General features: G+C 47.1%; 1 protein-coding gene across 1 annotated transcript in view; it reads left to right on the top strand.

Moving 5' to 3' along the window:
- Positions 1 to 2,555: 2,555 nt before the first annotated feature.
- Positions 2,556 to 23,106, top strand: part of OVGP1 (oviductal glycoprotein 1) — a 28,785-nt gene continuing 8,234 nt past the window's right edge. The window contains 7 exon segments of the mRNA XM_073234426.1: positions 2,556 to 2,729; positions 3,736 to 3,781; positions 5,419 to 5,589; positions 6,087 to 6,211; positions 7,476 to 7,503; positions 7,506 to 7,772; positions 9,334 to 9,450. Of these exon segments, the coding sequence (XP_073090527.1) occupies positions 2,650 to 2,729; positions 3,736 to 3,781; positions 5,419 to 5,589; positions 6,087 to 6,211; positions 7,476 to 7,503; positions 7,506 to 7,772; positions 9,334 to 9,450 (834 nt within the window). The 5' untranslated portion in view covers positions 2,556 to 2,649.

Raw genomic sequence — 23,106 nt, forward strand, 5'->3', positions numbered from 1 at the left:
ACAGGGAAATGTAAAGTTGGTAAGTGAGAGAGAAGAAATATTCTTTGAAAAGGCTAGCTTTCTACTTCTTTGCAGATTTATGCCCTGTGGCTTCTATGCCCAGCATTTGTCTTGAGGTATCTTTACCACTTGGAAGAATTATGATACTTGGTAATTTTGACATGAGGCACGAATTCTACTAAAGGGTTGTAATTAGGAAGGAAGAAGAAAAGCTATAGAAGTAGCAGACGGAAGAAAACATGGGAAGATTGATTATTTCTTTGACATATCTTCTTGTAGAGTAACATAAGCATGTATAGGTTTTAAGCTACTAATTAAATTGCATACGCACATTCACAGAATAGGAATACAGCTATATAACAAAAGCAAACCTACAATTACCAGTCATATCCAGTGAAACCAAGAAAACCAGTTAGGCACCCTAGGCATTTGTGAAAACTTATCAATGATATGATGGATATTGTCTAACTGAATTTGAATAGTTTGAGAAAAATCAGACAAATTAAAACAACACATTCCTGGGAACTGTTCACATCCCATATGTTCTTTTAACAGTAGATAGTCTATAGTCGCACGATTTTGGAGTGCTGCAACTTGCACTTCTTCTAATTCTTGGTTGAGTTCCAACAGTATAGATCCAGTCAAATTTGTTGTTTTACTGTATGCCCAGGCCAGCTTAGATATCTTCTTCATTCCAATGGCAAGTCCAGGAACCAGTGGGCTGAATGCAGCTACAACTGCAACAGCACCAGGATCTTTGTTGCAGTTGTTTGATGATCATCTTCTGGAATGACTCTGCCAGAGGATGTTGATGTTGGAAGTTCTTCTTCATATCGTATCTTAATTCATTTTTCTGGGTATCCAAATTAGGCTTTGATCCTCTGTATAAACACAAACAAACCCTTTGCCCACACTTTGATAAGTCCTTTATATCATTGTGAAGAACTTATTGGAGATCACCACACAGGAACTGCTTTTTTTTTTTTTTTAAGAGAAAGGAATATTATCAGAAAAATGTACTGCCATAGCTGATCACCTGACACCATCAATGCTGGGGCTTTGTAACTCCTTACTGCACTGCTTCCCTAACCAGTAGGCTTATAGTGATAGAATTACTGCTGCTCTACAGTGTTGCTTCCTTATACTCTGTCTGTGTGGGGCTGCATACCAGGAAGGGAGGCTGCACATTGCCCTGCCCTTGCTATGGCCCACGGTGGCTGTTGCTTTGTTAGTTCTGATAACTACAGCTCTGCAGGAGAGGGAGGACAGGAGGTGCTGGGTCACTGTGACTCAGGCAGCAGCCCATGCATGCATCATGGTCCTTGCATGGTTTTGTGTGTGTGTGTGTGTGTGTGTGTGTGTGTATGTGTATAGCTGGGCTGTGCCAGTGACATCCCAGGGACATCCCTGGGGAAGCTCATATAAAGGGACTCAAGCTCTGGACTAGCAGCTCTCCAACCTTTGAAATGGGGTGGCTGTTGGTATGACCTGGTGAGTGTGGCAGGTCCCAGCCTTTACGATCTCATTCAGTCCAGGTGGTACCAGGCTTCATGAGTTTGTTGTCTCTCTGGTGCCCGAGAAGCAGCCTCGGACTTGGAGGCCTGGATTATATTGGATGTCATGGAACTAACAAAGGGATAGAGGAGCCCAGGGAGAAGTGATCCGAGTAGAGGTTCTCAGCTGGCTGTCCATTAAACATTTTTATACCTGGTTTCTACCTGGGAGCAGTTAAACCAGGGGAAGAGCCAGGATATCACTACTCTAATGTACAGCCAGGGTTGAGGCCCACTGGCTTTGAGCTTTTGCTACGATTTCTTAAAGTTATTATTGTCCCTGTGCAAAGTGTGTGTGTATATGCAGTGCTTATTAGTGTGAGAAGGAGCTTAGATAGGTCTGGCTCCGCTTGCTCAAGTTAGAGAAGAGGAAATGAGCGAGTGGTGTGTGTGTCTCCATGTGTGCCTCTGCTTCTGGCCATGGTGCCCCACTGCAGGGCACACGTGATAAAGGAGGGAGTGCTGGGGCGCCACACCACAGATGTGCATGTGAATCTGTGTGTGATATCTTCTTTTGTTTCTGCAGGCCTGGTTCTTTTGCTGAACCCCCACAATGGTAAGGAAATTATGTCCTTTTCTCCAGAGCCAGGGAAATTCTCTGGCAGGGAAGTGCTCTGTGTGGTATGGCCCCTGAGGCCCCCCCTACCCTGCTACCCTGGCTCTTGTGTCAGGGGCCCCCGATCCAATGCAGGTCAGCAGAGGGTCTGTGGTCACTTGCTGTTTGTGTTGCTGTGTGCCAGGATCCAGACTTGAGGATCCATTCTGGTGAGGATTTCATAAGGCATTCTTTTCCCCCTAGGATGTAAGCAGTGGGGGAGGGCCTGGACCTTAGCGTACCATTGGGTGTGTGTGTGTGTAGAGGGGGTCGTTAACAGTGGCCTGGCCTCTTGGGCAGCTCATGTTGCTCTGTGGAAGCTGAGCTCCAACCCTGTCTTGGTTTCTGCCAACTAAGGCATGCTCTCCCTTGGCAGGTGCTGCCCACAAACTGGTGTGTTATTACACCAACTGGGCACAGAGTTGACCTGGCCCTGCCTCCATCTTTCCCTGTGACCTGGACCCCTTTCTCTGCACCCACCTCATATTTGCCTTTGCCTCAATGCACAATGATCAGATTGTTGCTCAGGATCTCCAGGATGAGAAAATTATCTACCCAGAGTTCAATAAGCTCAAGGAGAGGTGTGTTCATACTGGATGTGGGGTTTATATTTTCAGATTTTACAGACGGAAAAGAATGAAGCCTTTTCTCATGTGACTTTTCAGCTTTCTTCTGATTCTTTGGGTCCCAGTCTGTGCTCAAGCAGGGCTCAGGGGCGTGTGTGCCTTGAGAACCCCACTGAGAAACACCCTGTGCTTGTTCTCACTGCCTTGCCTTTGTTGCTGCTATTGCCTCTGCCCAGCAGGTCCTTCTTTCTCTGCCTGGCAACCCCCAACTCACCCTCCAAGTCCAGTGGCAAGATTTCAAGTATTAGCGCTGGTCCTGCTCATCACAAATGTTAGTGTTTTATTACCACAGTCACCTGCAGCATGCAAGTAGTAAGCCCCCTGAGGGAGGGACCGTGTCTAATTTCTTTGTGCATCGGTGGCTAAGTCAGTGCATGGCATAGAGCTGGTGCCCCGTAGAGCCTGCTTAAATATTTCTCTACCCAGAACTCCTGGGTCCTCCCCACCCCTCCCGAGGGGCAGTCTGTCGCTGTGTTAGTGGGTATAGATGGCAGGCCCAACCCCATGTCATTGGGTTACCAGCACCCTGACAACAGGGGCTTGTCTGCTTTGTTCACTGTCGTACCTCAAGCACCTAAAGCAGCCAATGACAGAATAATTGCTCAATAAATAAATATTTGACTAAGAAAATGAGTGAAGAGAAGCACTGTAGACTGCCTTTTGCTTTTCCTTTTCACGGGAACATCATGGGGATGTGGGCGAGTTTGGTGGACTTTGGATAGCCTGGGGGTCCCTGGATTCTGATGACCTGAGGGTTGTCCTCCCCTCTTTACCTTTCCCCCCTTCCTTCTGATTCCCTTTCTTTTCCTTTCTTCCCTTCCCTCTGCTCTCTCCCTCCACCTGCCCTTCCCTTGCCACCTCCCATGCCCTCTGCTTCCCACATGAATGCAGTGGAAGGAATGGTGACTGAGGTGCTCACTGCAGTGGGGTCCCAGCTCACTGACTCTGTCCTACATTGGAGGAACAGGGAGCTGAGAACACTGCTGTCCGTCCGCGGGTGGAACTTTGCACATCCAGATGAGAGTCCACTGCCACCATCTTCTCTCTGGGGTTGGGGCTGTGGTAGGTGGGCAGGTGGAGAAGGCAGGGGGAAGTGAGGGCAGAGCAGGGAACCAGCTGGGCTACTGGGAACAAAGCGAGTGCAGACACTTCCCCAAGTCCTGACCTGGCCCTGGATTCAAGGGTCCCTGGCCTGTCCCCCATGGCGAGTGAGGGGAGACAAGGAAGGTCGGGCAGGTTGTGAGAAAGCGCCGGGGGAAAGGAGGAACAAAATGGGGAGCTCACAATTGTCCCCTCAACTCCTCATAGGAGGCAGGGCTTTTTCCTCAGAGAAAGTGTCTTATTTAGGACAAGAAAAATAACCCCAAGCTTCCCAAGGCCTGTTTTCCTCACCTTATAGAGTTAGTGATGTCAACCTCCAAGGGTTATATGGGAGGAATGGAAGTTACCGAAAAAAACGGTAAGCTGAGCCCCTTGGCACATAGCACGTGTCCCACATGTGGTGGCTGCTCTGAGGACATTACACTCCATGAGGCAATGTGGAGATGATACCCTGCCTTCGTGTTCTTGAGGAAACATTTCCCCTATTCTGTGACTAAGGCCAGGGGTGGGGGCCATGCCTGCCTTCTCCCCATAAAGGAATGAGCTACAGGAGAGGGAGACCTAGTGGCCCAGGAGTGTGTGAGGATGCACCTTGGACAGGACCCCCAAGTATGAAGCACGGAGAATTTGGGGTGTTGGGTGAGAACTGCTTTGCCCAACCATAGGCCTCGTCTCCCCTGCTGCAACCATTCTTTGAACATTTGCTGTATGCCAGATGTTGGGCTAGGAGCTTTACACACATTATCTCATGATTACTCGGAATTGAACTAGTTGTTGGCATCCTGGTTTGTAGAAAAAGAAAAGTGAGAGGTGTTAAAGGAACCTTGCCATATTTCACCTAGGTGTCCCTCTGAGATCACGCAGTTAGGAGTGGCAGACAATGGAACCCAGCCTGCCCATCTCTGAATTGGGTTAATTTTCTAATAATTGCACACAGGGCTAGCTCAGAATTGCTTCAAGTTCAACTCCAATAAGTTAGAAGTTTTCTAACAGTTTCTTCACTATGGAAGAAAAGCAGTAGAAAAAAAGTCAAACAGCCAATGAACAAAAGAACAGGAGATGGGAACCCCTTGCCAGAGCATAGGTCTCTTCTGCCAATAATGCAGCCCAGGCCCAGATGAGCTGATGGATCTTCGGGGAGATCCTGGCCCTTGGTTCATGCTCCCTCCTCTGGTGCAGCTGATGAAAGAATATGGGCACTAGGACAGGAGGTGGGGAGTGAGTAGTCACCCGGGAGGAACAGCAGAGGGGACCGGCTGGCCCCCGGCATTCTGTTTGGCTGCAGAGCTCTCTCCACCCAGGCTGCACTCTTGTTTTGTGCCTGCTGCTCCCTGTGCTGCTGGCTAAGGGCTCTCTGCTGCCTGAATTTTCCTTCCTGGGTACTTTACCCCTGGCGCTGGGAGGCACACTGATGAAAGTTTGAGTTTCAAAGAACCTGCCTTCCTTTCCTCCAGCCACATCCTGCGTGCCCTCCCAGGCCTGGACCAAGGGGCTTTGTAGGAGGTTGTGGTTCAGCAGAATGTATGCCCTGCCTCACCCTGAGTCTCCCTGCAGGTTCACCACTGTGCTGTCCGCATCCACCACCCAGGAGAAGGTCATTGATTCAGTCATATCTCTCCTGAGGACACATGATTTTGATGGTCTGGACCTCTTCTTATACCCTGGACTAAGAGGCAGCCCCAAGCACGACTGGTGGGCTTTACTCTTAATTGAAGTAAGGCCAGTCTGGCAGCTCCAGACTCCAGAAATGATTCTACTTTTAGCCTGTCTGGCCCTTGGCATAGGAGGAGCATAAGGCTGGGGCAGGGCAGGAGAGCAGTAGCAGACTTCTTGTACTGCCCTCACCCTGTGGGTGTTGGGCAAAAGTGCTGCAGAGCAGGTGTCCTGTAGGGGCTCTGCCCCTTTCTCATATCCAGGTGTTGCCCTGACCCTCCAGCCTAAGTGATGCCTCCTCTGTGCAGCCTTCTGGATTCCCTCAAGCAGGCAGTCTTAACTGCCTGCTCCTAAGCTGCCTACCACACCTCCTAAGTCACTTCCTGCATGACTTACATCCACTTTTCTCAAGAGCGTGTGGCAAGGCCTGTGTCTCACTCCCCTTTATGTCTCCAGTGCCTGGCTCAAGGGGCACAGTAAATAAACGTCTGCTGGGTGATACTTTCTTTCCCTGGCTTTGTTTTTTCTGAATCTCTGCATCTGCCTCTTTCTCCCCAGGAGCTCCTGATGGCCTTCCAGAAGGAGGCACTGCTTGCCAACTGCTCAAGGCTGCTGGTCTCTGCTACTGTCTCTGGGGACCCAAACATCATCCAAATAGCTTATGATGTGAGCCTTCTAGGCAGGTGAGCAGGTGCTGTCCTAGTGGGCAGGACATTGAGGGAAGGAGGCAACTCAAGCTCAGAACCCCATAACTGCCCAGTCCTGTCCTTGAGCTCTCCATATACTTGTCCTGGTTTAAGGACAAGTTTTAGGTTGGGTGAAGGAGTGTGGGTGGGGATAAAGCTTAGCTCTACCTCACCCAGGCTTTCTTTGGGAGATTAGAGGGAGGAGAAGTAGTTCCCACAACCATACCATGTTGGGCAGAGTCTTCAGTTCAGCCCTTTGCTGCATCTCACAGGAGAGAAGCCCATGGGCCTGGCCTCTGCTGTGCCAGGGTGTAGCTGTAGATGTACACTGTGTGGCATCAGAGAGGCAGATGAATTACCATCCACTGCTGCAAAAACATGAACAGAAATGTCTAGTCAGGCCCAGTTTTTAGAGCACAGGCCTCCATGCAAAAGGTATAAAGCCAGACAAAGAATAGCTCATAACCTGTGGACATGCCATCTCTGGGCTGATTTTCTCAAACTCAAGAATCAAGTATTTATGGATGAGAAAACTGAAGCAGATGCAGAACACAAGAGAGGGTGGGGTGTTCCTGTGGGTGATTACACTTAGGGAGAGTGGTTTCAGTGTGGAAAGGAGGTGAAAGAACCAGTGGGGCACCATCTGCTAGTGTTGGTCTTATCATCAGGCAGGACTGAGGGCATCCTACCTTCACTCAAATGGGTGGCTGTAGGCAAATCAGTTAACCTGCCTGAGTTTCAATTTTTCAGCCTTAAATGGAAACAGCTATGCATTAATGCATTCACCAGATTAAAATTAAATTAGATAATCCATGTAAACCTTATGCCTATCACCTGGTAAGTGTTCAGTTATGCTTTGTCATTCTGAAAGCTTTCTGGAGGGATCATTTTCAGAGGTTCCTCGAACAGTAGAAGGAACAGAGCTCTTTTACTGCCTGGGACAGTACTGCTGTACTCGTGACCATGCAAACCTCTGTTAGCATTGGTATTAGGGCTGAATGCACGTGTTTTCTTGTCTAACTCCTGCCCTGGCATGGATGCTGTCAGGATGGCATGTGTTCTGATGCACAGCTGTCCTTAGCCAGCAGTTGGTTCCATGGCAGCATCTCAGGTGGATGACACAGTTTAGGCAGGCCCCACAGACAGAAAAGGCAGAGAAGCTTGGTATCCAGTGCATAGCTGCCAGCTAATTGGTGCTCTGATGCTCTGACTTGAAAATCTAGCTCGCCTGGTCATCCTCTCTTCCTCCTGTCCCTTACAGACTCCTGGATTTCATCAGTGTCCTGTCTGGTGGCCCAGACATCTGCCCCTGAGCCCAGGACATTGGTGTTTGGTAACAACAGGAAGGGGCTTGTGTTCTTCTGTCCTGCAGGCATATGTCATGAATTACTGGCGAAAGCTTGGGGCACCCACAGAGAAGCTCCTCAGGGGCCTCCCTACCTACGGACGTACCTTGTGCCTCCTTAAAGCTTCTCAGAATGCATTGCAGGCCAAAGCTGTGGGACGTGCATCTCCAGGAAAGTACACCAAGCAAGCTGGCTTCTTGGCTTTTTATGAAGTTACTGGAATAAATACTTCTCTAGTTAAGGCTCCCTGACTCCCAGCTGGGGCAAGAGCAAGGACAAAGGGACAGAGGCAAGGGGAGGGCTAAAGACATGGCAGTGAGGTTGTTTACTGGGGCATGGGAAATCCACTATATGGATATTTCCTCTTCAAGGGAAGTCATTTGGGTTTTTTGTAAGGGATTAGGGACCATGTGAGTCCAAATGAATGGAGACAGATATTTCACCCCTTATAAGAATCTTAAATGTTATACAAGTCAATCCTGATCTATTATACATCCTGCATAAAAATAATTATTATTTGTGAAGATATATAACATCCAACACTTGCAAAGGTAAAAGAATAGTACAGCCTCCTTTCCTTCTCTCCCACTACCTTATACCCCTCACCCAGTTTCTATCATTAACCACTCATGGCCAGCCTTGTTTCATCTCTCCTCCCAAATTCCTTCCACCAACTATTAGTTATTTTGAAGCTGTTTCAAGATAGTCTTTACTACAGATTCTTTCTCCTCTAACCCAGTTCTACTCCCTTTCCTCTCCATCTCAGCAAAGCTTGCTACTGAGTGGAGGAAAGAGACATGGACCAAAGGAAACATAAAACACAAGAGAAGACAGTGAGAGGCATAGTGTGTGTGGCTTAGGAGTCTGGAAAGGTCTTATGGAGCAGGTAGAGTTTGAGCAATGCTTTGAGGAACAGGAAGAATCCTGATGTGCAGGAATGACAAGATGGCAAAGACCTCCCAGGTAAAGGGCAGCAGCTACAAAGGTCCAAGTTATGTAGGGGTGCACAGGTGGAGAGCTGTATCTTGCCTTAGGTAGTAGTGGATGTTGCTGGTGTCTCTCCAATCACACTCTGTGCTGCTGGTAGGAGACGATTTCCTGCTGATCCAGTGTAGCATGGTTATGAGTAGCAACATAGTTAAAATAATGTTCTTGAAGGACATTATGATTCAAAGAGATTTTGATGATAGAATCTTAAAAAAACAAATAAAAAATTACTTAGACATTAACTTCTATGGGCCAACTTGAACACTTCTATTTCTTTGTAGCACATGGTTCCCAGCACAATACTGGGCACCCACTAGACATGCAGATGCTTGATTGATTATAACAATCTAGTTCTTCCTGCCTTCTGGAACTTTAACCTTATTAGAGGTTTAAAAGCTAGTTGTATAACTATGAGGATGGGGTTATTTATGCTGATTTCTAATAAACAGAGGAGAGACTCAATTATGAAAACTCTGAAAAAGGTACAGGTTTGGCCAAGGGGCAGAGATGTTATTCTTAGTAGATTTGTGTTGGCATTTTTTAGTAAACCCTGGTTTGGTTTTGTAAGGCTGTCACTTACTCCTTGGTTCTCTGTAGTAGTAGGGACTTACTCAAAATAGAGAGGGGGACTTTGTGAGAGGCTACCCCGCTTCCTCTGTGGCCCACCTTCTTCTCACTGTCTGGTGAGAGACTCTTGGATTCTTTGTTCCTGGGCAAGGAGCAGTGTGTCTCCTGGTGCTTCTCGCCATGCCCCACACAGAACTAACCTAGTAATCTTCTTGGTAGATTTGCTCCTTTGTCCAGAGAGTGATGAAGCACTGGATTGATTATCAATAAGTCCCATATGCCTGCAAGGGAAAGGAGTGGATTGGCTATGACAATGCCGTCAGCCTCAGGTACAAGGTGAGACCTCAGTCCTTTCTTGCTCAGGCATATAGTTTCCCTCTAGCATCCATGAGGCCCATATCTATACACTGTGTGTGTGTGTGTGTATGTGTGTTTACTAGGTGGAGGATGAGGTGAGGATAATTAGACCAGATGAGTTTTAGGCATTCCTGAACTAGCTGGGGTTTCCTAATCCCATCGAATCTAGCCCTCTTATTTTGGAGAGAAGGAATCTCAGTTTTGAGGCAAGAAATGACTTCCCTCAGTTCACCAAGCTTTTTGGAGACAATCTTTCCTTTTCTGTTTGGACCACACAACTTCATAAAGATAAATACCAATAAGAAGTAGATCATGCTAAGCAGTCCATGCATATCGATGACATGGGGCAGGGGTGGGGAAGAGCAGGGGGAGGAGGTGTGGACATGAGGAAAGGCTCAGTGCGTACAGAAAGCTCATTCAAAGCAAGACCAAAGAAAAATGTGGGTGGATCCGAGCAGTTTTTAAGTGTAAGAGAAGGTAGTAAATAACGCGCAGGCCCATTTATGTAGGGACTTGAGCGCCAGTGATGGTGTTTGGCCTTCACCTTAGAAGCAATTTAAGGCAAAATCAGGTTTCTGAGCAGGTGTCTGTCCTGCAAGTTTGAAACCTTCAGAACTTTACTGAGAGCACCCCATCTCCCACATGTAACACCAATGTTCAGTGCAGTGGCATGTGGTAGTATTTCTTCTTATTTAGGTATTATTGATACACTCTTATAAAGGTTTCACATGAAAAAACAATGTGTTTACTACATTTATACCCATATTATCAAGTCCCCACCGATATGCCATTGCAGTCACTGTCCATAAGTGTAGTAAGATGCCACAGGTTAACTATTTGCCTTCTCTGTGCTACACTGTTTTCCCCATGATCCCCCACACCATGTGTACTAAATATAATACCCCTCCATCCCCTTCACCCTCCCTGCCCACCCTTCTCCCTCCTCCACCCCTCCCCTTTGGTAACCACTAGTCCTTTCTTGGAGTCTGTGAGTCTGTTGCTGTTTTGTTCCTTCAGTTTTGCTTCATTGTTATACACCACAAATGAGGGAAATCATTTGGCACTTGTCTTTCTCTGCCTGGCTTATTTCACTGAGCATAATGTCCTCCAGCTCCATCCATGTTGTTGAAAATGGTAGGATTTGTTTCTTTCTTATGGCTGAATAGTATTCCATTGTGTGTATGAACCACATCTTCTTTATCCATTCATCTACTGATGGACACTTAGGTTGCTTCCATATCTTGGCTATTGTAAATAGTGCTGCAATACACATAGGGGTTCATATGTCTTTTTGAATCTGAGAACTTGTATTCTTTGGATAAATTCCAAGGAGTGGAATTCCCAGGTCAAATGGTATTTCTATTTTTAGTTTTTTGAGGAACCTCCATATTGCTTTCCACAATGGTTGAACTAGTTTACATTCCCACCAGCAGTGTAGAGGAGTTCCCCTTTATCCTCATCCTTGCCAGCATTAGTTGTTTTTAGTCTTTTCTATGCTGGCCATCCTTACTGGTGTGAGGTGATATCTCATTGTGGTTTAAATTTGCATTTCCCTGATGATTAGTGAAGGGGAGCATCTTTTCATGTGTCTACTGGCCATCTGAATTTCTTCTTTGGAGAACTGTCTCTTCATATCCTCTGCCCATTTTTTTAATCAGGTTATTTGCTTTTTGGGTGTTGAGGCGTGTAAGTTCTTAATGTATTTGAATGTTAACCCCTTGTCGGATATGTCAGTTACAAATATATTCTCCCATACTGTAGGATGCCTTTTTGTTCTGTTGATGCGGTCCTTTGCTGCACAGAAACTTTTTAGTTTGATGTAGTCCCATGAGTTCAATTTTGCTTTCGTATCCCTTGCTCAAGGCGATGCATTCAGGGAGTTGCTCATGCTTATATTCAGGAGATATTTGCCTATGTTGTCTTCTCAGAGATTTATGGTTTCATGACTTACATTCAGGTCTTTGATCCATTTCGAGTTTACTTTTTTGTATGGGGTTAAGCAACAATCCAGGTTCATTCTCTTGCATGTAGATGTCCAGTTTTGCCAACACCAGCTGTTGAAGAGGCTGTCATTTCCCCATTGTATGTCCATGGCTCCTTTATCATAGAGTAATTGACCATATATGGTTGGGTTTATATCAGGACTCTCTAGTCTGTTCCTTTGGTTTATGGGTCTGTTCTTGTGCCAGTACTAAATTGTCTTGATTACTGTGGCTTTGTAGTAGAGCTTGAAGTTGGGGAGCATAATCCCTTGAGCTCTGTTTTTGCTTCTCAGGATTGCTTTGGCTATTTGGGGTCTTTTCTGGTTCCATATGAATTTTAGAACGATTTTCTCTAGTTCATTGAAGAATGCTGTTGGTATTTTGATAGGGATTGCATTGAATCTGTAGATTGCTTTAGGCAGGAAGGCCATTTTGACAATATTAATTCTTCCTATCCATGAGCACAAGATGTGTTTCCATTTATTGGTGTCTTCTTTAATTTCTCTCACGAGTGTCTTATAGTTTTCAGAGTATAGGTCTTTCACTTCCTTGGTTAGATTTATTCCTGGGTATCTTATTCTTTTTTGATGCAGTTGTGAATGCAGTTGTTTTCCTTATTTCTCTTTCTGCTAGTACATTGTTAGTGTATAGGAATACCACAGCTTTCTGTTTATTAATTTTGTATCCTGCAACTTTGCTGAATTCAGATATTAGATCTAGCAGTTTTGGAGTGGATTCTTTAGACTTTTTTATGTACAATATCATGCCATCTGCAGACAGGGATAGTTTAACTTCTTCCTTGCCAATCTGGATGCCTTTTATTTCTTTGTGTTGTCTGATTGCCGTGGCTAGGACCTCCACTACTATGTTGAATAGTAGTGGAGAAAGTGGGCATCCTTGTCTTGTTCCAAATCTTAAAGGAAAAGCTTTCAGCTTCTTGCTGTTAAGTATGATGTTGGCTATGGGTTTGTCAAATGTGGCCTTTATTACGTTGAGGTACTTGCCTCTATACCCATTTTGTTGAGAGTTTTTATCATGAATGGGTGTTGAATGTTGTCAAATGCTTTTTCAGCATCTATGGAGATGTTATGTGGTTTTTGTCCTTCTTTTTGTTGATGTGTTGGATGATGTTGATACTTTTTCGAATGTTGTACCATCCTCGCATCCCTGGAATAAATCCTACTTGATCATGATGGATGATCTTTTTGATGTATTTTTGAATTTGGTTTGCTAATATTTTGTTGCATATTTTTGCATCTATGTTCATCAGTGATCTTGGGCTGCAATTTTCTTGTTTTGTGCTGTCTTTTCCTGGTTTTGGAAGTATTCCGTCCTCTTCTGTATTTTTGGAAAACTTTAATGAGCATGGGTATTAGGTCTTCACTAAATATTTGATAAAATTCAGTGGTGAAGCCATTTGGTCCAGGGGTTTTGTTCTTAGTTTTTTGATTATCAGTTCAATTTCATTGCTAGTAATTGGTCTGTTCAGATTTTCTATTTCTTTCTGGGTCAGCCTTGGAAGGTTGTATTTTTCTAGAAAGTTGTCCATTTCTTCTCGGTTATTCAGTTTGTTAGCATATAATTTTTCATAGTGTTCTCTCATAATTCTTTGTATTTCTGTGGTGTCCATAGTTATTTTTCCTTCCTCATTTCTGATTCTGTTTATGTGTGTAGACTCTTTTTTTTGATATGTCTTGCTAGAGGGTTATCTATTTTGTTATTTTTCTCAAAGAACCAGCTCTTGCTTTCATTGATTCTTTCTATTGTTTTATTCTTCTCAATTTTATTTATTTCTGCTCTAATCTTTATTATGTCCCCCATGCTACTGACTTTGGGCCTCATTTGTTCTTTCTTGTCTAGTTTCGTTAATTGTGAGTTTAGACTGTTCATATGGGATTGTTCTTCTTTCCTGAGGTAGGCCTGTATTGTAATATACTTTCCTTTCAGCACGGCCTTTGCTGCATCCCACATATTTTGCAATGTTGAATTATTGTTGTCATTTGTCTCCATGTATTGCTTGATCTATGTTTTTATTTGGTCATTGATCCATTGGTTATTTAGGAGCATGTTTTGAAGCCTCCATGTGTTTGTGGGATTTTTCATTTTCTTTCCATAATTTATTTCTAGTTTCATACCCTTGTGGTCTCAGAAACTGGTTGTTACAATTTCAATCTTTCTGAATTTACCGAGGCTCTTTCTGTGGCCTAGTATATAATCTATTCTTAAAAATGTTCTATGTGCACTTGAGAAGAATGTGTAGTCTACTGCTTTTGGGTGTAGAGATCTGTAGATGTCTGTTAGTTCCATCTGTTCTAATGTGTTGTTTAGTACCTCTGTCTCCTTACTTATTTTCTGTCTGGTTGATCTGTCCTTCAGGGTGAGTGGAGTGTTGAAGTCTCCTAGAATGAATGCATTGCATTCTATTTCCCCTTTTAATTCTGTTAGTATTTGTTTCACATATGTATGTGCTCCTCTGTTGGGTATATAGATATTTATAATGGTTATATCTTCTTGTTGGATTGACTCCTTTATCATTATGTAATGTCCATCAGGTCTCTTGTAACTTTCTTTGTTCTGAAGTCTCTTTGGTTTGATACAAGTACTGCAACACCTGCTTTTTTATCCCTGTTAGTTGCATGAAATATATTTTTCCATCCCTTCACTTTTCATCTGTTCATGTCTTTGGTTTTAAAGTGAGTCTCTTGTAGGCAGTACATAGATGGATCTTGTTTTTTTTATCCATTCAGTGACTCTATGTCTTTTGATTGGTGCATTCAGACCATTTACATTTAGTGTGATTATCAATAGGTATGTATTTATTGCCATTGCAGTCTTTAGATTTGTGGTTACCAAAGTGAAAGGAACGAGTGACACACAGCAGCAATTCACCGGAGAGTTCCGCTTTATTAGGGAAAGGTGCTGGATTGGGCAGGGGGAGAGAGGTGATTGGGCTTCAGGTGGCACCGTCAGGAACCGAGGACCCCTAAGAGAAGCCGGAAGTTCGCCATCTTATGGGTGGGGGCCCTTTATTCCCCCCTTTCTACTCTATGAGGTTGTGGACATTGCTTTCTCTCTGACTGCTTCCTGCTGAATGGGGGTGGAGAAGGGAGTGAGGGCTTGAGGATTGGGAGGAAAAGGGTTGATAGGACTCCCCACAGTAAGGACGAGTAGATGTGGACTTCTTCAGGTTGGAAATCAATGAAGGTTCCCTGTAACCATAGGTCGAGGACCTGTTGATTCCAATGGTGCCAAGAGGACACGGGTGCCAGAAGCCAGGTGTCTGTGGCCATTGTTTCTAGGAACAGTTTCCAGCGGAGAGAGGGGTCCATCTCAGCGTGTGGTGAGGAGGTTACGTGAGGGTGAGGGATCTTCTGTGGCCAGAAGCTGATAGTTCCTGAGTAAAAGCTGGTTGAAAGTTTGATTAGAGATTTTTCCGACTTAGGATTTGATGAACTTTATTATACAGGGTAAGAAGAGACAGGCGAGAAGAATGATTATTATGGGGCCTGCAATGGGCCAGAGCCAGGTAAGGAGGGGGTTTGTTAGTATTGAAGAGAATGGGTTGGAATTGGAAGCAGAGTGGAGGCTGGAGGCAAGGTCAGTGAGTTTGCTAATGTCAGTTTCTACAATGCCAGATTCGTTGATGTAATAGCAGCACTCTTCCCGGAGGAAGACGCAGGTGCCGCCCTTTTCGGCTGTAAGCAGATCTAAGGCCCGACGGTTTTGAAGGGTGACCTTAGCTAGCAAAGTGACCTGTCTTTGGAAAGAGGCTAGGGAATCGGCAGTGGATGTCAGGGCTCCCTCAAGTTTGGCATTGAGATCTCTAATTGCCCATAGAGAGTGACCCAAGGCTCCTCCTGAAAACCCTGCCTCAATGGCTGAGGTGGTCAAAGAGATACCGACCATGATGGGAAGGAAAGCAGCCCTTTTTGTGCATGAGGGCAAGGGAGGTTGGAGCTCAAGAAATTCTTCCATGCTGTAAAGTGTAATCTGTGGGATTAGGGTGACAAGAATGCAGGGTATATTGGAGTTGGGAGGCAGTGAGTTGAAGACTGCCATTACACAAAAAGAAGTGTCCCGGTTGCGTAGAAGTCTTAGAGCCAGAGGTAGGGGTGTAGATAGAGAGGCAGTGAAGTGCGCTGGAGAGGGGTGGAGTTGGGCCTACACAGTGGTGGATGGTGAAATTATCTGCGTATTCTGGTTCCCATAGGGGTATGTCTGCCAGGGGGCGGAGGGGTTGTCTTTCTGCATGGAAGGAGTAGTTGGAAATATTAAGGGGCACGGCGGCCAGCAGTGGGCGCTGTAGTGATGCACACAAGAAACAATTGGCAGTGTTGAGGGTGTGGTTGAGAAAGATGGTGGTGTCTTGAATGAGCTGTAACCAATAGTAGGAGGAATAAGAAGATGAAGAGGCGCCATCAAGAGTTTGGATAATGACTTTTTCAGAATGTCTGATATCTGATGCAACTTGAGAGATCTGGGAGTGAGAGGGAACATACTCTCGAGAGATATGAAGGGTACCGTGGGGGGTCAAGGACCCCCCGTAGTAAACTGAGGCTGTGACCCAGGTGGCCCATCGAGAGTCCCAGGGATCTGGGATTGATAAGGAGAATGAGCCACTGGGATATTTCATGAAACGGTTGGAGGAGTAATACTGTGGGTACCAGGAGTTACCCATGTAGTGAATGGCACAAGACCAGTAGGGACATCCCCTGTAGGTGTCTGGCCATCGCCTGCAATAGGCTTGTTTTTGGTCATAGAGGAAGCAGAGGTAGGGAGAATAAAGGTAGCTGCTAGTGAACACTTTGGTGGAGGGAGAAAAGTGGAGGTATAAAGGCTCAGAGCAGCCTTTCAGAGGGCAGTCTGATGTGGCAATGAGGGCAGTAACTTTTGTTTGATGATGTGTGTAAGTCTTTCTGACTTTGAATCACCATACAAAGGAGGCTGGGGTGGCGGGGAAGACAATAGGAATGAGGAAAAAAAGCGAGAGAGCAGTAAAGGAGGAAAAAGTCATGATTTGGATATGGATGGCAAAGGGGGTGAACGGGAGATGCAGAGTTTCAAGGGATCAGAGGGATGAGGTGTGGTAGAGTAGACAGCGTCTTGGGCTGTATCCAAAGGACTCTGGATTGTGACTGATGGGTCTTGGGTGTCCAGAGAAGGTGGGTCTTGGGTATTTGGTTTCAACCTGGACATATGAATCCAAGGGGTGACAGAGTTATCAGGCAGTAAGAGCTTGGTGGCCAAGGGGGTGCAGAGAATAACTGGGTGTGGACCTTCCCATTTCGGGGTGAGAGAGGGCCGATCCTCTGGCGGCTTATAAAACACTAGTTGGCCGGGCTGTAAGACAGGAGGATTTTGGGAGGCGGATGGATCAGGAAGGAGCCAATCCTGATATTTCCACAATTCAGTGCAGAGGAGAGAGAGTAGCAGAAGGGCCATATTGGGAGGAATTGGTCCTTTGTGGGAAGGGAGCCCCGGGGGTAGAATCAGGCAGCCGTACAGGATCTCAAAGGGTGACAAGAAGGAAGGTTTCTTTGGGAGGGCCCAAATGCGGGGTAGAACTAAGGGAATTAAGCGAACCTAGTCAAGGTGTAATTCTAGAGATAGTTTGGTCAGGATGTCCTTTAGAGTCCTATTGGCTCTTTCTACTTTTCCCAAAGCCTGTGGTCAATAAGGACAGTGTAGATGCCAGGGGAGCGAGAGTAACTTGGAGAGGTTCTGGATAATTTGGGCAGTGAACTCAGGGCTGTTATCTGATTGGAGGGAAGTGGGCATCCCGAACCTAGGAAAGATCTGGGTGAGGAGGATAGAAGCAACCACGGACGCTTGTTTGTTAGTGGTGGGGAAAGCTTCGACCCATCCTGAAAATGTATCTACTAACATGAGTAGGTATCTGGTATGCCATACAGGGGGCATGTTAGTGAAGTCTATTTGCCAATCTGTGATGGGGACATTACCCCTTGCTTGATGAGCTGGGAAGGGTTGGGCCTTGAGGGGAGTATTAGGGTTAGTGCGTTGGCAGATGGTGCACCTGTGGGTGATTTGGTTAAGTGGGGTTTTGTCTTCAGGAGAGAGAGAGAAAAAAAGGATTGTAAAAAATGGATCAAGGATTGGGGGCTGGGATGGAACAGATCATGTAAGAAGCAGAAGAGAGACTCTTTGTCCTGGGAACAGAGGGTGTCTTGTGATAAGGCTAAAACCGCAAGGGCAAACGGATTATTGTCTGGTGTGTCTTCTGACAGGGCAACTGACCGGGCTACTCTGTCGGCTTTGTTGTTACCTCTTGCAATGGGGGAGTCATCCTTTTGATGTGATTTGCAGTGGACTATGCCTAGTTGGTGTGGGAGTTGTGAAGCCTCTAGAAGTTTAGTAATTAAGGCTGAATTAGTGATGGAATTTCCTTTTGTGGTGAGGAGGCCTTGTTCTTTCCATACTGCCCCGTGAGACAGAGAATGTGGAATACGTATTTGGAGTCAGTGTACAGTGTAAGAGATGTGTCCCGGGCCAGAGTGCAAGCTCTGGTGGCTGCAATGAGTTCGGCCTGTTGATTGGTTGTACCGGGGGGTAGGGCTCGTGCCTCAATGACGTCTTCAAGGGAGACTACTGCGTATCCTGCGTAGTGGGTGCCCTCATGTTTAAAGGAGGACCCATCAGTAAACCAGATGAGGTCGGAGTGTGAGAGGGCTCCTTCGGAGATCATGGAGTGGCACGGAAGGAAGTTGTGAAGGGCTTCCAGGCAATCATGCGAGGGAGTATGAGGAGAGTAGGGTAGAGGAAGAAGGGTGGCCGGATTCAGGGGCTGGCAGGGGAGGAAAGAAATGTCTGGATTTTGGAGGAAAGAGGACAGTAAGGTCAGGAGTCTGGAGGGAGGGAGAGTCTGTAAACTTTTGTAGGTTAAGAGATCTTTTAGGTGATGTGGGGACAGAATGGTAAGGGGTGCTCCGAATGTTAGTTTATGAGCTTCCTTCTGCAAGAGCTGTCCAGCGGCTAATGCCCATAGGCAGGGGGCCCATCCCCGAACTGTGGGGTCTAACTGCTTGGAGAGATAAGCTACTGGGGCAAAGGATGGGCCATAATATTGGCCTAGGACTCCTAGAGTTTGACTGGACCTCTCATGAATGTATAATGAGAAGGGCTTCAACAAATCAGGAAGATGGAGAGCTGGGGCTTCCACAAGGGCTTGATGGAGCTTAATGAAGGAGTATCGGGGTGAGGATGATAATGGTTCTTCAGGGGGGCCCTTTCTGAGGTCGTATAGGGGTCTTGCCAACAGGGAGAAGTTAGGGATCCACACTCTAAAATACCCAGCCAGGCCTAGAAAGGAAAGGATTTCTGTCTTGGTTTTGGGAATGGGCAGGTCAGAGAGGAGTCATTTTCTGTCTAAGGTAATGGACTTTCTTTGTTGAGACAGAAGGAATCCGAGGTAAGTGACAGAAGGGGAAGAGATTTGAGCTTTGATGGGGGTTACCCGGTAACCTCTGGAAGCTAGAAGGTTAAGTAGGGAGGCAGTGTCAAGTTGAGACTGTTCCCACAAGGGACTGCAGAGTAGAAGATCGTCTATGTATTGTAATAAGGTGGACTTGGAGTGATCATGATTAAACTGTTTGAGGTCCTGAGCTAGGACCTGTCCAAAAATATGGGGACTATCTCAGAAGCCTTGTGGCAAAACTGTCCAAGTGAGTTGTTCAGAATGTCTTGTGTATGGGTCCGTCCAGGTGAAGGCGAAAAAATCTTGGGAGGAGGGGTCCAGAGGGATAGAAAAAAATGCGTCCTTGAGATCTAGCACTGAGAAGTGGGATGCCGAGGCAGGGATCTGCATTAAAAGGTGTATGGATTTGGAACTAAGGGATGGATAGGGACAATGGCCATGTTGATGAGGCGAAGGTCTTGGACAAGGTGGAAAGATCCGTTGGTTTTTTTAACAGCTAATATGGGGGTATTAAATGGGGAGTGAGTGGGTCTGAGGTAATTTTTGTTTAAGAGATCTTGGATGATGGGTTGGAGGCCTATGAGGGCTGAAGTGGTTAGGGGTATTGGGCCTGACAGATATACTGAGAGGGGTCACGTAATTTGATAGAGGCAGGAGGACATAGAGCCACAGAGGGGCTTGTAATGTCCCAAACTTTGGGATTTACAGGGTGTATGAGGGCGGAACTGGAGCTTTCATTGGGTAGAGGGGGGTCGTCGGCTATGAGGGCCATCAAAAAGGGAGTACTGGGGGCTGTGGGAGTGGATATAGTTATGGAAATGTGGAGGAGAGAAAGGATGTCCCGTCCTAGTAAAGAGATGGGACACTGGGGCACAGCCAGGAAGGAGTGGGAGAAAGGTATGGGATTGTCTTGGATTGTGCATAAAAGGGGGGGGTTTAATGGGAAAATCTGTTTACCCCCTAGCCCGACTATAGAAGTAATGGCAGGCGTGGTAGGGCCCCGGTATTCTTGCAAGACTGAGAAGGTGGCTCCTGTATCTGGGAGGAAGGATGTGGGGTGACTGTCTACTATTAAAGTAACCCTGAGCTCCTGTTTGGTGATGGAAATGGTCGGGCGAGAAGCCCCTGGGCCCCATCAATCTTCTTCTGCCAGCCCCACTATGGCGGGCTTAGGATGGGTGTTGTTTGTCTAGCCTCCCCTTCGGGTGGTTGGACAATCAGACCCCCAGTGGCCCTTTTTGTGGCATCTGGGGCATGGGGTGGTAGGAGATCTGGGGGAGGGGCATGCCCTTGACCAATGTCCCTCTTTTCTGCACTTGAAACAAGCTCTTGGGGGGGCTTGTTTGTAGAGGGGCGCCCAGGTTGTGGTTTTATCAGCTGGGCCAACATTTGGAAATTGGCCTGATCAGCCTTTTGTTTATGGCGTTCTTTCTCCTCCTCCCGGTTATGGAAGACTTTAAAGGCCACTGTTATGATCTCAGTCTGTGGGGTAGCGGGGCCCTGTTCTAACTTTTTGAGTTTAGCTTTAATGTTGGGGTAGCTTTGAGCTAGGAAGTATGTCATAAGGACATGTCTTCCGTCAGGCGTTTCTGGGTCCAGGCTGGTATACTGTAATAGGGCTTGAGTAAGTCTGTCTAAGAACTCGGATGGAGTTTCCTCCCTCCTTTGAATTATGCCTTGGAGCTTTTGAAAATTGACTACTTTACGAGCTGCCTTTTTCAGACCTGCTATTAAGCAGGAGGCATAAATATCTGGAGAGCGGAGGCCCACAGCAGTGTTATAATCGCAGTGTGGGTCTTGTTCGGGGACAGCGGTGGGGCCAGGGGGATAGGTGGGGTCAGTCCTGTGGGTTTCAGGAGCATGCGTTTGGGTGAAGTCCCAAACTCATCTACAGTCTTCAGGGAGGAGGATATTGGCCAGGAGCATGAAAATGTCATGAAGTGTGAGGCTGTAAGACTGGGGGGTCCATTGAAACTCCCTGATGTATATCGTGGGATCAGTTGAAAAGGAATGTAGGCATTTCTCAAGTTGGGCTAAATCTCCTAAGGAGAAAGGGATGTGAACGCGCATGATGCCTTTGGATCCTGCTACCTCCCGGAGGGGGGCAATAATTTTGGGAGGCTCTCGGGACCGAGTCTGAGGGGGACTGAAGGGTTCTGGCTCAGTCTGTGTGTGTGTGGGGGAAACAGGTGATGGGAGCAAAGACACGATAATTTTGGGAGGCTCTCAGGACCAAGTCTGAGGGGGCAAAGACGGAGGAGCTCCTGGGACTTAGTTAGAGGGGGGCTGAAAGGCTCAGGCTCGATCTGCGGGAGGGAGGAAGGTGAGGGGGACGGAGGCGGAGGGGGTGAGGTGGGCGAGGTGATGGTGGTGGAGGAAGGAGTGGAGGGGGAAGGGAGAGGATGTGAGGCTTCTGTGGGGGAGGAGGTGGAGGCGGCCGCAATGGCAGAAGAGGGCGGAGGGGTTGTAGGAGGGGGAGGGGCCGAAGGGGGAAGCCTGTATGGTGGAGGCTCGTCGCCTGGGTCAAAGGTAATCGAAGAGGGACTGGGAGTGTGTGGAGGGGAGGGAGGCGGCCTGCAGACTAGGAGAGCTTGGGGCGGGGAGCAGGTGGTGCAGAGGCTGGGGTTTTGAGCTAGGAGGTGAAAGCTTCGATATAGGGAATCTCCTTCCATTTTTTCAGGCGCTGGCAGTAGTTAAAAAGATCGCGAGTGATGTTAGGATCCAGAGTTCCCCCTGTGGGCCATTGGTTGTTGTTGTCTAGGGGGTATGTCGGCCAATCTTGGGAGCAGTATTTATGGAGAAGTTTTGGTTTTATATCAGGTGTCAGGGAGAGGGTGGATAGATCCTTGAGCAGGCATTCAAGAGGTGAACTTTCAGGGAGGGATGAGGAGGCTCCCATGGCTAAAGGACAGAGAAGGAGACAAACAGGGGAAGACTAACGGAGATCCTCGGACTGGGAGCAGAACGCAAGGAGACAAAGGGCATCCCCGATGATCCTTGGTGGTCTGCGGAAACTCGTATATGATTCGGAATTTCTTAGGAAGTGTGGGTTGTCACCCAGACTTCTCTAAGAAGGCAGAGTGCTGGAGTCACGAGGAACCTAGTACTAGGAATTTTTGGCAGATGGAATGGAAGGAGGAGGGGGGAAAAAGGGAGCGTTCTCATCTGCAAAGGAGTCACCTCGTTTATGGCTGTTGGAGGAGGGGCCTGAGGGTCTGCCGCAGCTGTGAAGGCCTGAGGTGGGGAGAGTTCCCGCCTCTTCCCCAAGCATCAGGGCCTTGCCGGATGATCACGGTCAATGGCGCTGTGATAGCTCGGGGGAGAGTGGCCCACCCTGGGGAAATTTTGCTTAAAAAGTTTCGGCACTAATGGAAGGAGCGGTGAGTGCGTTTATGACTGTCGTAGGCGAGGCCTGAGGGTCTGCCGCAGCCGTGAAGGCCTGAGGCAGGGATTTATGGCTGTTGGAGGAGGGGCCTGAGCGTCCGCCGCAGCCGTGAAGGCCTGAGGCGGGGAGAGTTTCCTCCTCGTCCCTGAGTGTCAGGGCCTTGCCAGACGATCACGGTCAATGGCACTGCAATAGCTCCGGGAAGAGTGGCCCACTCCGGGGGAAAACTTACCTAAAGGCCAGAGAGGAGTGGTGAGTGTGATGAGCCAGCGCCGGAAAAAGAGGATGAGGGCAAGCTGCTGCTGGTGTCAGGGGGAAGACAGGGCCCAGTTGGGGTGTCCCGTCTCCCAGGTTTCGGCACCAATGAAAGGAAGGAGCAACACACAGCAGCAATTCACCAGAGAATTCCGCTTTATTAGGGAAAGGTGATGGATTATATAGGAAGGGGCATGGGGTGATTGTGGTGTTACTTCTATGGGGCTGGTGGCTATTGGCTAGGTGCTGGGATTGGGAGTGGGGAGAGAGGTGACTGGGCTTCAGGTGGCGCCATTGGTAACTGAGGACCCGGAAGAGAAGCTGGAAGTTGTCCATCTTATGGGTGGGGGCCCTTCACAAAGGTTCAAGGTTAACTTCCTTACTATCTAAGAGTCTAACTTAACTCACTTAATATGCTATTATAAACACAATCTAAAGGTTCTTTTATTTTTCTCCTCCTTATTCTTCCTCCTCCATTCTTTATAGATTAGGTATCATATTCTTACTCTTTGTCTATCCCTTGATTGACTTGGGGATAGTTAATTTAATTTTGCATTTGCTTAGTAATTAGGTCTCCTACT

This window comes from Manis javanica, chromosome 4 (assembly GCF_040802235.1).
Source record: "Manis javanica isolate MJ-LG chromosome 4, MJ_LKY, whole genome shotgun sequence".
NCBI lineage: Eukaryota > Metazoa > Chordata > Mammalia > Pholidota > Manidae > Manis > Manis javanica.